Raw genomic sequence first — 16,508 nt, 5'->3', positions numbered from 1 at the left:
GTATTCTCCCCCCTCTCCATTAAGGAAAGGGGGTAAAGGAAGCTTAAGGACATTTCCCTCAAACCTTCGCAAAAATCCTTTCAATTTTTCTTATTCCTCTCCACCAGCGTCATCATCATTTGCTTCTTCTCACTTTAACATAGCTGCAGGGTGGGCAGCCAGGCTGAGGGAAAAATCAGTAAAGAAGATCAAGTGGGACTGTGGGGCTGCTGCACTCTGGTCTTGCTAGATTCTCAGGCTCTGCCCTGTTGCATGATAACCAAGCCTGCAGACTCTGACTTACTGAATCAACATTGGTTTCAAAGGCAACAGCTTCAGAGTCATCAGGTTGAGAAAATGTTCTTGTCACTGATGAGCTGGCGAGCAGATTTATGGAATGCCAGTACCAACACCAATGTTCATCCACTATTTTCCTATAAATGTTGGTGTTCACTGAGTGAAAGAGATCTTCATTGAGTGGGAAACACCCCCGCCTTGGTAGAACATCATCTTTTACAGTTGATGGAAGTCAGAGATTTTTCCTGACATTCACACCTGCTATATAGCTTCCTCTACTCCAGTGAAACCTTCCATCCACCTTCTGCACTCCACTAAATCTCTTAGATGGAGCATGCTGGCCTGGAAGCTTTAGTTAAGAGCAGTGTGCTGGGCAGTTAGGTCTTGCCCAGGACACCCCAGGACCCTCTGACATCTTTTGATGGCATGGATTAAGAAATAAATGTTTCTGAGAAATCTGAAAAGCATAGAGACATAGAGGCTGCCACAGTTTCTACAAAAGACAGCTCCACCCCCCATATGTTTATCATTTTATCATTCCTCAAAAAGGTAGTTGCCAAATCATGTCTGTAGTGTACAAGCTAGGGGTGTGCATTCGGTATTTACCAAGCCAAATAACCACCCCCAAAATATAGTAAAATCAAATTCTCTAATCTGTAATTGGCTACCGATATAGAGAATCCCAATAAAAGCCAATATTATTTGGTCTTTATTTGGTCTGGCAGGGCAATACCGATTTGCAGGTTCTCCTGGTCTGTGGTTTAAACCAGGGGCAGGAGAAGCCTCCCAGCCAGGTCTGCTTGCAGTGGGGAAAGACCTTCCGCCAATGGAGATCCTGGGGCCAGCTTTGGGACTTTCCCTTTAAATGCATTTTGCAAGCTGTGGAATGAGTGAACTGGAAGGTTCACCCTTCTGGGTTCACTTGTGGCTTGCAAAACATATTTGAAGGCATCATCCCTCCAAGTTGTATGCAGATTGGCGGGGGGGGGGGGATCCTAGGGTCAGTCCAATGTGTAAAAGGGGAAGGAGTGTGTCAACCCCCCCCCCCGCAAGCTAGAGGCATCAAACTCCCTGGGATGCCTCTCTATCTGCTCTCCCAAGTTGTGTGGGTTGGATTTGGTGGGAAGATCTTAGGGTCCAGTGTGCAAAAGGAGGGAGTGTGTCAAACAGCCCCCCTGCAAGCTAAAGGCATCCAACTCACAGTGGACCTCCCCAGGATGCCCCTCTGTTTGCCCTCCAAGTTGTGTGCAGATTGGCTTGGGGGAGGAGATCTTCGGGTCCAATGTGAAAAAGGGGAAGGAGTGTGTTGAATGCCTCCCCCCCAAGCTAGAGGCATCAAACTGGCAGCGGTTCTCCCTGGGATGCCTCTCTATCCACCCTCCAAGTTGTGTGCAGATTGGCTCTGGGGGGAGGGAGATCCTAGGGTCCATGTGCAAAAGAGGAGGGTGTCAACCCCCCCCCCCGCAAGCTAGAGGCATCAAACTGGCAGTGGACCTTCCCAAGATGCCCCTCTATCCACCCTCGAAGTTGTGTGCAGATTGGCTTTGGGGGAGAGATCCTTGGGTCCAGTGTGCAAAAGGGGAGAGTGTGTCAAAGGGCCCCGCTGTAGCGGGGCAGGAGAAACCTAACACATTTAAAGGGACTGTCCCTTTAAATGTGTTTTGCAAGCCATGGCATGAGTGAAAAATTTGGCAATCCCATTTATTTGCCAAATCCATATATGGCCCCACTGGTGGACCTCCTGATGGTACCTCGTATTTTTGGCCACTGTGTGACAGAGCATTGGACTGGATGGGCCTTTGGCCTGATCCAACATTGGCGTCTCTTATGTTCTATGTTCTTATGAGTGCGGACTCTAATCTGGGAGAACTTGGCTTGATTCCCCACTCCTCCACATACAACTGCTGGTGTGACCTTGGGTCAGTCATAAGTTCTTTCAGAACTGTTCTCTCAAGGACAGTTCTCAGGAGAGCTCTGTCAGCTCCACCTACCTCACAGGGTGTCAGTTGTGGGGAGGGGAAGGGAAAGGTAGTAAAGGACGGAGTATGAATCCAACTTCTTTATCTTCTTCCTCTTCCTTCCACATCCCTCTTGACTTCATAAAGCTGCCTAGCATGCACTAAATAAATTTAACACCTCTCCCCACCATGTGCCTTTGAAATGGGAGGTGATGTTCACTCTGTTTCCTGTGCTCACAGGAAGAGCTTTGTTTTGTTTTCAAGGAGGCACAGCTGTTCTACCTTTTGGTTCTGTTGTAGTGTGTCCCCTGCCCTCTGTCTAAGTTGCTCTGGTGTCTTACTGTGATGCTAGAGACAAATATAAGTATCAGAGATAGCTGCAGTGCAACTGACCCTACCTCAAGCAGCAAAAATGAAAAGCTATTGGAGTAGTACTTCTGCAGACATAAAAGAGCTGGCTATTGGGAGGACAGTGTTGATAGTCAAAATCCTATATCTTTCACATTTTTATAATTATTGTAATAGAATTTCAAATGTATGATTTCACAAACTTGGGACTGGTAAGGCTGGTGGTAAGCCGATCAAATAGTTGAAGATAGCTACTCCTGGGAACAATTGCTGGACCTTAAGAGCCACAAAATGTTTTGGGCGCTGTGATCATACACACTAAATAATCCACTTTCAATGCACTTCCAACTGGATTTTGCCAGTTCACACAGCAAAATTCAGCTGGATAGTGCATTGAAAGTGGATTATTTAGTATGTGTGATCGCAGCCTGGGTTGTCCGTAAAGCCCCACTTTATTGGGTGGGGGGAACTGCTGCCCTGTGATAACATTCAAGGGCTTCCTTCCTTTGAATTTCTCTTTGCCGTGTTGCAACTTTAAGAAGAAAAGGTAGCAAAATTATTATGTGGGGTGTTTTCAGGTACTTACCTAACATAGTATTGTTATTGTTGTTTTTTTAATTATTCCCTGACAGTAGAAGAAAATGAATCTGAGGACCAACAGGGAGGTGTGGGACTGACAGCTGCACAGACAGGTAATGTGGAGTTCCTTCGTTAGGCTTTGGTTTGTTGGCTTAGAACAACATGAAACATATTTTACTTTTGCTTTCGCATTATTGTTTTTTGCCTTAACACCTGCTTTTACCAATTTGGAACAAAGACAAATTGTAAACTCTTTTGTTTCTGCACTCCCCCATGCTTTTCCCCACCTAAAACATCATCAGTGTTTCAGTTTGTTAGAAGCATGGTATTCATAGGAAAATATGTACCTTTTAACATTTAAGACACTTTTAACATTCAAGAATCACCTACGATCTGCAAATACTGATCATAACTTTAAAACAAACAAACACAACTCTGAACCACATCTGTGTGCATTGTTACATTGGACCATTTAGATTCCAACTCTCCCATCGACCCTGTGATATCAAACTGTTATCTGAGATTGTGTGAACAATGATGGGCTGAAAAGAGAAACATCTACCTATGTGAATGTGGTACACGCACACTTCTGAATTGTGGCCAGTGTCTGCATGCTAGTTGCTTTAATAAATTAGCATATAGTTCAATTCCTAATCCATTGAATTTGCTAGCAGCCACTGAGCCCTACATTTAAGTCACTGGGAGTTTTGTAGCTAAATCCTTAGTTCAACTACCAAGATTTTAGGTTGTAAATCTGACCTGTTCATTAGAACGAACAGCTATAAGGGGGTTAATAGCATGTTGTTTGTTACAATGGCTCCTTTTATTTGCTTCTGTTTAAAAAAATTATACTGTTTAAGGAATGATTCAGTTCTTTAATTTGTTGGATGGCTTGTTCTGCAAAATAATATTTAATTAAGAAGTCTGCTCAACAAAACTATTATGCTATATGCTTTGTTGATATTTGCTTATGGACTTTCAGAGGAGGGGATGAAGAAGCCCTAAAGTGAACAATTTACTGTTATTTGATTATACTTTTCTTTAGGTTTAAGCCAAATTTTTAAGCTTTTAATTAGAAAATTCACTCTAAAGTGATGAATGGTCATATAAACGTATTATCTGAGGTGAATTAATTACCAGAACATTTTTCTTTGCCTGTAAACAAGATTCTTCTCATTAATCTCTCTTCTCATTCTTTCTTCTAAATTTCTGGTTGCCTTTGTATGTTATATTTGTTTTGATAGCTCAGTAAGGCAAAGTAGCTGTTTTTAAATAAATCAGGATTCGAAATCAAATGATAGATTAGTTATTAATTGGTATGGAAATTTGCACATACCCTTAGAAGAAATGAAATTCCATGAATATTTTATTAGTTGAGAAAAGTGGGATTGTCCTCCCGCTTTTTTGCTGCTTTTTCAGTTATTAAGATGGATTCACTGCCCACGTTCTTACCACGGTTTCCTTTTTAATCTTAATGTGTGTACCTGTGCATCTGGATTGGTATACTTGCATAATGTTCTATTTTATCCAATTACACAGGTGCAGCAACTAGTGAACCTCATCCTAAATATGTATCTGAGTCTTAAGTGAGGGGGTGGGGCTCAGTGGTAGGGCATCCACTTGGCATGCAGAAGGATCAGGTAGATAGTGGATGATGTGAAAGACCTCTGCCTGGGACCTTGGAGAGCTGCTGCCATTCTGAGTACCATTCCTACCAGCCCTCCCATTTCCCTAACAGGAAGAGTGTGGCATGACCTAGATCCTCTGGGCACCAGACCTCACAGAAGGAGCCAGGGCATAGGGCAACAGCCAAAATTTTGACTATCCCAGTGACCCCCGTTACTCCTAGTTTTAAAAATAGGTTGGCAGTTTTCAGAAGTGCCGTCTCCTATAGGTGCAGGCAGTTTGGTTTGTCCATAGTTGCTGAAGGTAATAGGTTTGAGTTTCTCACCTGCTCCCTGCTGTTCTTCCCTCTCGGTGGTAGACTAAGGATGCCAGGCTGGTATCGACCAGGACCAGGGCTTTCTCTGTGGCAGCTCCAACTTGGTGGAATGAGCTTCTGGAGGAGATCAGGGCCCTGTGGGACCTATCACAGTTCCACAGGGCCGCGAAAACGGAGCTCTTCCACCAGGCATTTAAGTAACGAGCTGCATTTTACCACCTACGCCCTGTGCCAATGTTATTTCCAGCCTGAGCCTGCCGATAGTGGAACTACCTCTGTATGATACATTATGCACTTTACTATTACCGTACCGCCATCGTTATGTAAATTGTTTTTAATAACCATGTGTGTATTTTATGCTGATATTTATAGTGTTGTTTAGTTATTGCTATTTTATGTAAGCCGCCCTGAGCCTGCCTTGGCGGGGAAGGCGGGATAAAAACCAAATAAATAAATAAATAATAAAATAAATAAATACTAAGCCTGATGGTCCAATGGTCTAGTTCAGCAGAAGGCAGCTTCATGTGTTGTGTTCTCACTAAAATCTATACATTGCTGTCTTTGTGATATCAGACTATTTTGCTACTAGTACTGTTATGATGTTAGAAATATGATGCTTTCCGTTCTGAGATATCCCATCTCTCCTCCCTTAGAGAATATTCTAGATACTATATTTTCTGTTGCAAACGCTGATGATCAGCAAGCCATACTGTGTGTCTTTAATATTTCGTTTATAAAGTATCATGCTATATTGCTAATTAAACTACTCTTCAGAGCAGCATGCAACTAAAACAAATACAAAGTGTGATGTGCCAATAGTAAGACCATGTCTTTGCAATGAGGTCTTGTACCCATGTAATGTTTCTGATATGGCAACCAGTGTTAAGGGATCAGGAGTGTGCTGCGTATATAGTATTAAATGTAAATGGGCACCAACCAGGTTTGTCTTCATAACAAGCTTTTGAAATGAGACCAGATGTGTTAATCATTGGTTATGAGCGCTAACCCTGATCAGTGCTGATATACCCACTAACTATGGTTAAAGCAAACCATGAAAGGGAGAAGCAAATTGGTACTGGAAGGGAAAGGAAGTTACAGCTGCAGCAGACCTGAAACAGGGAAACATTGCACCTGTTGGAATATTAAATAACTACATTTCTAGAAACTATCACTAGAATTTAAAGTAGCCATGTCCCTCCAGTATCAAACACACTTTATTCAAAGGTTTTAAAAAATTCTAAGTAAAATTATAAAGACTGCGGTGAAATCCTAAGTAAAATTATGCCTTTCTAAGCCCATGTGCACCTTGGTGTTTAGTCATGCCGGCCACATGGCCACGGAAATGTCTTCGGACAGCGCTGGCTCTTCGGCTTTGAAACGGAGATGAGCACCGCAACCATAGAGTCGGATTCGACTGGCTTTCAAGCAATGGAACCTTTACCTTCACCTTTTTAAGCCCACTGAAGTTAGGAGAGTATAACTCTGCATAGGATTGCATTGTAAAAGATACCGGTTCACCAGCAAAATCACCTTTAGAGGTCACCATCCCCTAGGTGGGGTCTGGAGTTCTCCCAGAATTACAACTGATCTCCAGACAGCAGAGTTCTGCTGGAAGAAATGACAGCTTCAGAGGGTAGACTCCATGGCAGAGATGTCAAACTCATTTGTTACGAAGGCCGGACCTGTCAATTTGTCAGGCTGGGCCATGTGTGCCATAAAATGTAATGCCCTGTACTGGAGATATAAACTTTACAAAGGACAGCAGCTGGTAAGCTCTGAGTTGGTGTGTCCTCACCTAGGTGCGGGGGGGGGGAATGCAGAGAAAAATCGGCATGGGTGAACTGGAGAGCCAGCAGTGTACTGCTGGGCAGACAGCCCCATGCTGCCCAGAAGGGGGGGCAAACCCCTCCCCCAGCCTGCTCCTGCTGCCAATGCTGCCAACCCCAGGCCCCAGGGGGAAAATGCGAAGCAGCTATGTGTTGCAAGCTCCCCCTTGCCCCCAAACCACTGTGGAAGGGGACTGGGAAGATGAGTTAAACTAACTCCCTCTGCCCGTGGAAGCAGGGGGTGGCGGCCCTGGCACAAGGCCATGTGCACAATGGGACCCAGGCGGAGCAAAGCCTGACAAGCCGGAGATGCCTGTGCAATGGCTGCCACCTCCATTCAAGGCCTCTGGACAATCTATGGGAGGGGCGATGCCAAGGGTTCAAGCCAAAGGTCACTGGCAAGTTGTGCCACCCCTACATGGCGCCCCAGGGCGAAGGCCACCAGATAGGTCGAAGGAGGGGTCATGGATATGGTGGCCGTACTGGTCATCAGAAGGCCCCAGAGAGGATTGTCTGCACCCCCCCAATGTGCAAATGCTGATCCCTGCAGCCATCTGGGGCAGCATCCCTGGAGATGCAGGCTGAGTGAAGAGGCATACAGCCTCATCTTAGAACCCTGAGCCAGCGTGAATGAGGCTGCAGAGGCCCTGACTTACCAGTGAGGCTGCCGCTGAAGTAAAGGGGTTCTGCTTTACTTCTGTAGATAAGGTTGTTCCACTACACTGAAGTCACTATCAGAGTGGCTCTGCCCCCCCCCGCCCCCGTGGCCTCCCGTTCCCTCCCTTGCACCAGTTGCTTGGAGAATGGATAAAAGCCCTGGATGGACCATTTCTGGACCTCAGGCCGTATGTTTGACACCCCTGCTCTATGGCATCACATTCCTGGTGGGTTCCTTCCCCTCCCTTAAACTCCAGCCACCCTGCCCCCAAATCTCCGGGAATATCCCAAACCAGAGTTGGCAACCCTACCTCATACCATGTGAGGTGTGAATGTCTGAACAAGTTTTAGAGATATATTTATTGATGTATGATTTATTTGTTGGCCATTCATATATCAACTTGCATGCATTTTCTAAAACTTTCATGAGGATAAAAAGAGTTCTTGGCTTTACCAAAATGAAGTTGTATAAGAAGCTTCATACACACTACTCAATTTTTTTTTAGAAATACTTTTGTATCAGAGCTCTGGCTCTTGCCATTAAGTGAGCTTTTTATGGAGTACCAAGTTATAAATGTAGTGCAGCTACGGCATATTAATCTTACTGCAGAGATTTAATGAGGCAGTTGTTTTGTGATGGACACTATTGGGAGCAGACAGCGACAGAGTTTTACTTCACCGCTGAACTGCAGAAAAATTCCTTTCCTGGTAATAATTATAACCACATGATCTCTTAGTTTTCCTTTCTTTTGCCAGCACTTTTCCATGCAGAAGTGGCTTGGAAGGAGGTCCATTAAAACACAGTCAAATGGACTGGAAACTGGGCTTTTTTCCTGGTAGTTTGACATTTTAGGCTCTTGATCAGCTACGGATCCTTGTTGCGTGGAGAGAAGTATGCAAGATGAGTTTCAAGCATACCAATAGTCTTTGCCAGTCTGCTGAGATGGCTTTTAGATATTCATTACTTTTTTAACTTGACTTTTATATAGGTTATAAAAAGTAAATGTGGTGAAACCTAATTTTTACATGGATAGAATAGAATTTCTGCTGGTTGGACTTAAACCAATCTCTTACTGGAAATTAATTGAAGTCCATGGGTTTATTGCTGCTAACTCTTTTAAGCCTTTGCAATTTTTCATTTTCCTCCAGTGTTGCAGTTTTATTAGGCCAAGTTACAGCAATAACATCCCTTATGAGAAGGAAGAGGAGAAAGCCACCTGCCAGGACACATAGTAATGGGGAAAATATACTACTTAAATTTCCATTTATAAATAATGTTTAACATAATCAGGAACAGAAAACAGCAGTTCATTTACGTACTGTATTAATAGTTAGAAGAATATATTTCCAAGCCAAATCAAACTTTGTTTTTCCTTTTGCATTAGGTAATCTTATACAGGGAATCTTGCAAATGGGGTGGTGATGTACATGCTTGCTGATGTTTTGGTTTGTGCTGGAGCAGTGATTTCCAAATGGCAAGTTGAGTTGTATCATAAGAACATAAGAAGAGCCCTGCTGGATCAGACGACTGGTCCATCTAGTCCAGCATCCTTTCTCAAAACAGTTGCCAACCACTTCCTCTGGAGGTCCAACAACAGGGGCATAGAGGCCAAGGCCTTCCCCTGAGGTTGCCTCTTTGCACCGTTATTCATAGCTTACTGCCTCTGAATGTGGAGGTTCCTTTTAGTCACAATGGCTAGTAGCCACTGAAAGACTTATTCTCCATGAATCTGTCCAGTCCCCTGTGGCCATCAATACATCCTCTGGCAGTGAATTCTACATTTTAATCACTTGCTGTGTAAATAAGTTTTTATGTGATTTTAGACACCAAACTTTCCTCTGTTCATGCTAGAGAAGCAATCTAGTAAGGCATATTCCACTCACGGTCTTCTGTGTGCTGACTGCTGACTGCCATGCTGTCCCTGCAAGGAAAAGGCAGTTGCCTGCATGGGGTGAGGAGAGATCTGTGAACCTAATGGCAAGCATTTTTTTCATGCATTTAGCAGGTAGGGTTGCCAACTCTAGCTCGTGAAATCCCTGCCGGTTTAGGAGCAGTGACTGGGAAGGGCGGAGTCTGAGGACAGGAGGATCCTTAGTGTGGATATGGTGCCATACAGCCTGCCCTCTAAAGCTTCCATTTCCTCCAGGGGAACTTACTCTGCAGTCTGGCTCTCAATTGTAATCCCAGGAGAACTCAACGCCCCACCTTTAGGTTTGTAATTTAATCACCAATTAGCCGACTGTGTGTTTCCTGCTATACATGTGAAGTCCACTCATCCCTTTCCCCAATGGAAGGGGTAAACTAGAAAAGCTCAGTGTGATAATTCCTGTTCACCCCTTTCTCATTGTAATGGAACAAGGTGGACAGTTTGCTGTGTGTATTCTGTGTACGTGTAATGAGTATTTAATTATGGGGTATGATATCTAACACAGAACTTGCTTTCTGTAACTCAGCTTTCATGTTAAGAGGGGAGGGAGTTCGTTTTCATGGCTGTGTGTGTGTGTGTGTGTGTGTGGGGAAGCTTAGAAACACGTGGCTATTGTATGGATTAGAAAGTTCTCAAGTGAGGCGACAGATGAGTAGTTCTGATGTATCCAGTACTGTAACTGTGAGTGCAGCAGCCCAAAAATATGTCATGCCCCACCTCTGAATCGCTCTCATTTTTAACAAAGGTGTGTCTATATCCTTTTTCATTGCAGAAATATAAGAGGAAATATGCAAGAAGTTTTTTGTTGGGTTTTTTGTTTATTTTTTGGTTTAGATTGTCTGGAAGCCAGCTGTAGCTGAGTCAGTTTTAATGCATCCTGATCTCATTAATTCTCTTCTCCCTGCTGTTTTGCTTCTTTCTTGTTCATTTCCATCATTTTCAATGCTCACAGCAATGTGAGAACATTGGGTAGAAAACTGGAGTGCGATTTATACTATTTTGGGGTTTCCTTCTCTGGTTGCAGTGGGGAAATTGCATCAGTACTAGGTAGGCATGGGAGGTAGGCTTACCAAGTGGCGGCGGGGGATCCGCATGTCTTTACAGGATCCCTGCCGCGGGGACGACGATACGCGTTGCACCCGCCGTCGCCAGGATGTGACGCTACGCGTCGCTCTGGCAACGGGGCTGTTTGGAGTCCCGTTGCCAGAGCGACACATAGCGTCACATCCTGGTGACGGCAGGTGCAACGCGTATCGCCGTCCCCGCGGCAGGGATCCCGTAAAGACATGCGGATCCCCCGCCGCCACTTGGTAAGCCTAATGGGAGGGGAAGGAGCAGGAAAAATGAATACCCAATTTCACTCAGCTTGGTATCTGGTTTTAAGCATTAATTACAAACCATCCTATTATAATTAGCCTGTGCAAAGGAATGCATACCTTTGAGAGGGTACACAATCCCTTTTACTCACCAGTGAATAATCAGGTTGCCAGGAACCTGGAATAATTGTCTTATCCTTTTAGTAGAGGCTTAATGTATGGAAATGGGCAGGTGAATCTTTTCATGGTATGGAGGCAAGTAACGTCACTTGGTAAATTTCTATCTCATTAAACCTTTTTCTTGGGGCTGTTGGCTGTTGACATACTACTCAGGAATGTGTAAACTCTAGAACTTTTCATACCAGTAAAAGAAGTACTTTACTACAGAAGGCCAAAAGGCTGAAGGGGTCTCAAGCTCCACCACATCTTAATACAGGAAATCAAGGTCTTTGGGAGGATTTAAACAAATCTGTGCCAAGAATAATCAATTTTAATGTTGAAACTACAAACACTCTACTTATACGTGAAGTTGTTACCTGCATAACACAGTGACTGTACATATCTGTCTTCTTGGTATAAGGGGATAATTTGTAGGTTGGAGAAAATGACGTAATTTAGGAATTGCCCATTTTAGGAATTAATTGCTGATTAATTGCGAACTCCCCCCCCCTTCAAAGCACAGTTTGAAATCCTACCTCACAGTGTTAAGCTCCCCAGCCTGCAATATCTCTTGAGAAAATAAATGTAGTTTCACCTATTTAAGTCAACAAAGGAATCCTAGTGTTTAGGACTCCGCCTAAACCCTTATGAATGTACTGGAGCACTGCAGTTGTCTTCCAAGGTGCCCCTGTCTTCTGAGATTAGACAGGTGGCAACCCAGGAGAAGGCCTTCTCGGTCGCAGTTCCAAAACTCTGGAACTCTTCCCAGGGAGACTCATCTATCCCCTTCTGTTGCCATCTTCTGCCAGTGGGTGAAGACTTTCTTTGTTTCTTTGGAATTCCCTTGGTCATCCCTTCTTCCTGCACTATGTTTTAATTGCTTTAATGTTTTTGTATATGTATTTTACCTTTGAATGTAATTGTTTTAAAGATGTGGGGTTTTGTTGGTTTTGAATCTCTTAGCTGCCTTGGTGGCTCCACTGCTGGCAGAAAGGTGGGATTATAAATTTTGTAAATGTATAAATGTGATCATAATCAAATCATTTCCCCCTGGATAGCTGATGCTGTACCATTTTTGACGATATTTGGCTTTTTCTAAGTGTTTTATGCATGCCTACTTGTGATAATTACTTAGCATTATCAGGTTGTCTGCTGTGGTTGGCAGCCTTCTGCCCCCACAGTGGGGGGAAATGGAAGGGGATGACTCTATGGACATGGCAGTGTCACTCCCAATCACCATGTCTGTGACACACTACCAGTTTCCCCAATCTCTGTGGTCTTTGCTATAGAGACTGGTAGAATTCCTAGAGCGGAAGCATATGTGGCAGTGATCACTCCAAATTGATGTTGCTGCATCATCAACACTCCCCCTCCCTATGCTTTGTTCCCCAAAAGCTCCTGGGGGTTGCCAACACAGGGCTGGCAATCATAGAACTACTTGTATATGCAAACTGGGGATGGGAGGCAGTAACTGGCACTGCATTTTACATTTAACACATACCTAGTTTCCATGTTTTACTTTTTAGTTTAGTAAATAACCAGATGTTTGGCACGTGATTGTGATTATACACAAATGTCATATGAAGAATACCTAGTGGAGTTAGGAAATACTATAAGTATAAACTGTCATTGTGACATTACAAGGCCGCAACCAATGTCATCCCTGAACTCTGTCTGTGAAATCATCAGACACAATGAGCCTCCAGGTTTATGGTGATGGGTCCGTGGTAACCAAAGCCCCTGCCCCCAGTGTACTCATCCTCCCTCATCATAAAATGCCGATATCCTACGTAGGCCTCAGTGTAGCTAGCCTTGGTAGCCTATGGTAGCTATTGGCCAAATGACTCATCAGAGCTGGTGTATAATATCTTAACATCATAACCGCTTTTAATTTAGACAGTGGCTCATACCATCTCTCAAACTGCTCAGCAGCTTCCAAATATCTTTGCCTTTATTTTACAGTGAAAGTGTCTCTCCAAGAAAAATGTAGCAGTGGAAATATATTCATCAAGAGAGGCATAGGCTGCCACCACTCATTACACTGAGGCTGTGACTGAACCCAGGTCTCACAGGGTTTCCCCTTAAGAGTTGACCTAAAAACTAACATAGCATTTTGCTAAAGCATACATTCTGAACTTGCAGCAGAAGGGACTAAGTTGGCCAACTCTTGTCCCAATAGAATTGTATCTGTGAATGCATAAGTGGAAGCATCTATCCCCTCTCCCTTATAATGGTTTCCATTATATAAATAGGAAAATAATTATAGTGTTAATATCTAGTTAGATCTTTGTAAGACATTGGCATAAATAGTTTTTCAGGTTTTACACTGTCTCTCTGTGTGTGAGTGTGCATGCATGTGCGTATGTGAGCATGTTGGTTGTATTACTGGATTCTTGTTAAGGGCCAGAATTCATGAATAATAAGCAGGGAGCATTGTTGCATCCTTTTCTTCCCTGTAGCATGCTACTTAAAGCAGAGTCAGACTCTTCACTTATTTTAAAACAAACAGGTCTGTAAACTTTATGTGCAGCATTTAAATAGTCATGTTAAAATTCAGACCCAGTGCCCACATTTCCCTGAGTGCTGTCAGTTTTATGAGATGAAACTGGGAGCTTGAGCTGAACATCTAATAGTATGCAATGTGCACATGCTGCCGTCCAACAAGTGTTTAATGATGTCGGGGTCAGTTTGCAACAGTTAAGACAATTATTTCTTTTCCTCAGCTGCTTATAACCTGGTGGTATTTTTAACTGCTTGACTGAGGTTGCTGCAGAGGTTTGGAATGTTCTGACGAGTAAGTTTGGGATCCAGATCGTGTGTTAACAGGAAGTTAAAAGGGTCTTTCCCTTTTATTCAGCATGTGTCACTTTTGGGCAACTGAAGGTCTACATTGTACAGTTTGGATACTAGCAGGTACACACTTGTATATCGTTGGTGTTCCCTGTAAGAACCACATTCATTTTTTAAAAAACTGTCTGTGGCCATTATAGCTTCCTGTAGTTGGTAACCAGAGTCTATATTGTTAGTATTGGGCTGGATAGACCTAAGATATGACTTGGTAGAAAGCAGTACCGTATGTCCTTATAATATGTAAGAAGCACTTGTATGTGTTTTGCTGTTTCCCATTTGCAGATGTCTTTGATCTTGTACATATGACATAACTGAGGTTTATTAAGTTTTAGAGGAGACAATAAGGTCTGCTTTTTAGAGGAATGTTAGTGGTGGGAGAGAAGAACTCCCCTGTCTCAGATTTTGTTGACCCAGGGTTGCACAGGGGAACAAATGTGCTTTCTCTGCTGATGCTTTTTTATTCCAGTAAAGCTCAGCTGTACCCCGTCAAACATGGGGCACACAAAACTCTCCAGGACCTCCGCCTTACTGGCCAGCATCACCTCTGTCTCATCAGGATTCAATTTCTACTGGTTCACCTGTAGTTTCTTCGTTACACCAAGCAAGCAGTTAGCTCAGAAGAGCCATGGCAGCATCAGATGGCTTAGGATTGTAGCTGGTATCAGTTGCATACTGACAGCCCCCAGCAGCAGAACGAAAATGCTATTGGGTTATATTATATTTTCAAGCCTTTTTCAAGATGTGGATAATTTCCCCCTTGAAAGTAGCATCAGGAATCACAGTCACAATCAGAACTGAAATAGTGCTGGGTGGAGTTTAGTTTCTAGTATGTGCAAGACCTTTATGATGGCTTCTTTACTTTTTGATGACTTGTTGGGCTCACCACTGCTATTACAGAATTAGATCTAGATTACCTAGTTAATCCTTGCCATACCTGCTAATAACAAAATGAAAGCTTTTGCACTGCAGACCTAAGCAGAATTATACCCTTCTAAGCCCACTGACCTCAGCGCGTTTAGAAAGATGTAACTCTGTTTAGGATTGCACTGCTGAGCTAGTTATCCACTACACATTAGGATTGCTTTTGGTTAATTAACAGGTAGTTTAAATAATTTCAACTGTAATTTTAAGGCATAGGGAATGGGTTGGTGCAGTTTCTTTGGGGACAGAATTCAGTTGGTGATAAATTGATTGGTGATTTATTTACAAGTGGGAGGATAGTGAGACTTGTGGGGTGGGAGAAATCCTATCCTTTTTATCTTGATCCTGCTGCCTCCCAGCAGCCCCCCTCTCTCTCCTCTTTATGCCTCCCCCACAGCATTCACTTGCTTCTCCTGCCCCCACTCACTCACCCACCTGTAGCACCACAACCTCTGCTTGCCTGGCTCATGTTCATGGTGGCATACCCTTCCCCACTGGTTCCTTTCTTCTGCTGCTACTTTCTGCCATCCCACTGCCTTTCCCTCCCTTGCTCCTCCACTGCTGCCTCTTACTCCACCTTTCCTTCCTTGCCGTCTCCTCTCTTCCCCTCTTGCTCACCCATGTGTACCACTGCTGGCTGATTCCTCTCCCCTGGCTGTAGTGCTGATCCTGCCTGCCTCTCTCCCACCCCATCGCCTGCCCCTCCCTTCCTCAGTACTTGTGCAGCCTCCAGCCTCTCCAATGCAACCTCTTCATTTGCTGTCAGTTGGCTCCACCCTTCCGGACCATCAAGCTCTCCTCCCACTCAACTGCCAGCCAGCTGTTTAAGTGACAGTGGCTGTGTTATATCTGCACAATTACAAACAGTGCTTTGCCAGTTAGTGGCTTTTTGAATTTTTAAACAAGGTTGGAGATTTGCCTACGTTTGTAGAAATACCTCATTTTTCTGTTCATGGGCCCAATCTTCAGATTTACTTACTCATAAATGGGGTCATGTTGAATATATTGATTTATTTATTTCACTTATACCCAAACACTCTCCCCACTGGGGATTCAAAGCAGCTTACTTTCTCCTTCTCTTCCATTTTATCCTCACAGGGTTGTTGTAGGCTAGGCTGAGAATGAATGACTGGCCCAAGGTCACCCAGCAAACTTCCACAGCAGAGTTGGGATTTCAGCCTGGGCTTCCCAGAACTCTAGTCCAGCATTGTAGCCACTACACCGAAGTAGAATTAAGTCTAAGTAAGAATTAAGTGGGGCTTAACTCCCTGGACAGTATCCTTAGTATTGCACTGTGAGTGAAGTGAGACACTTTCATTTTCAAGGCAGTAAGCTGGTTTTCATTTTGTTTTTGTTTTTAAACATTAATGTAAACCCAGAATGTCCTGAATTTGCTCGCTGGTACATTCTGTTGTTAGATAGTGCTGAATTGTAGGAGGGATTTATTCTTTTAAATTATTCAAGTGATGAAAAGCCCCCAATAGTTGTATTAAATGTGACAAAATTAACTGTGACAAATGGAAGTGTTGCTTTTGCAGGGGGAATGCAGTTTGCAAAGAAAAATCATTGAGAATAGAAAGGATAGATGCTTTCTCTGTTTAATGAGCAGTAAAATGTAGTGCAATGTTCTTACTCTGCAAGCTCAAGCCAGAAGTATTTCCTGCTTGTTGGGAAATGTAAACAACAACAACAACAATCCAACCTGAGTCCTCCTTTTTAAAAGATCTATTCTTTAAATGCCCTGGGGT

The 16,508-nt window shown here is 43.5% G+C and overlaps 1 protein-coding gene across 2 annotated transcripts in view; it reads left to right on the top strand.

The window, feature by feature from the left end:
* ZNF521 (zinc finger protein 521) overlaps positions 1-16,508 on the top strand; it is a 407,243-nt gene that overhangs the window by 21,643 nt on the left and 369,092 nt on the right. For both annotated transcript variants that reach the window (XM_015429753.1, XM_015429754.1), the window contains exon 3: positions 3,215-3,274. In XM_015429753.1, the coding sequence (XP_015285239.1) occupies positions 3,215-3,274 (60 nt within the window). The remainder of the gene's footprint in view (positions 1-3,214; positions 3,275-16,508) is intronic.

The sequence above is a fragment of the Gekko japonicus genome, unplaced genomic scaffold (assembly GCF_001447785.1).
Source record: "Gekko japonicus isolate JY-2015 unplaced genomic scaffold, Gekko_japonicus_V1.1 scaffold948, whole genome shotgun sequence".
Classification (NCBI taxonomy): Eukaryota; Metazoa; Chordata; class Lepidosauria; order Squamata; family Gekkonidae; genus Gekko; species Gekko japonicus.
This window is presented reverse-complemented; position numbering and strand designations above follow the sequence as displayed.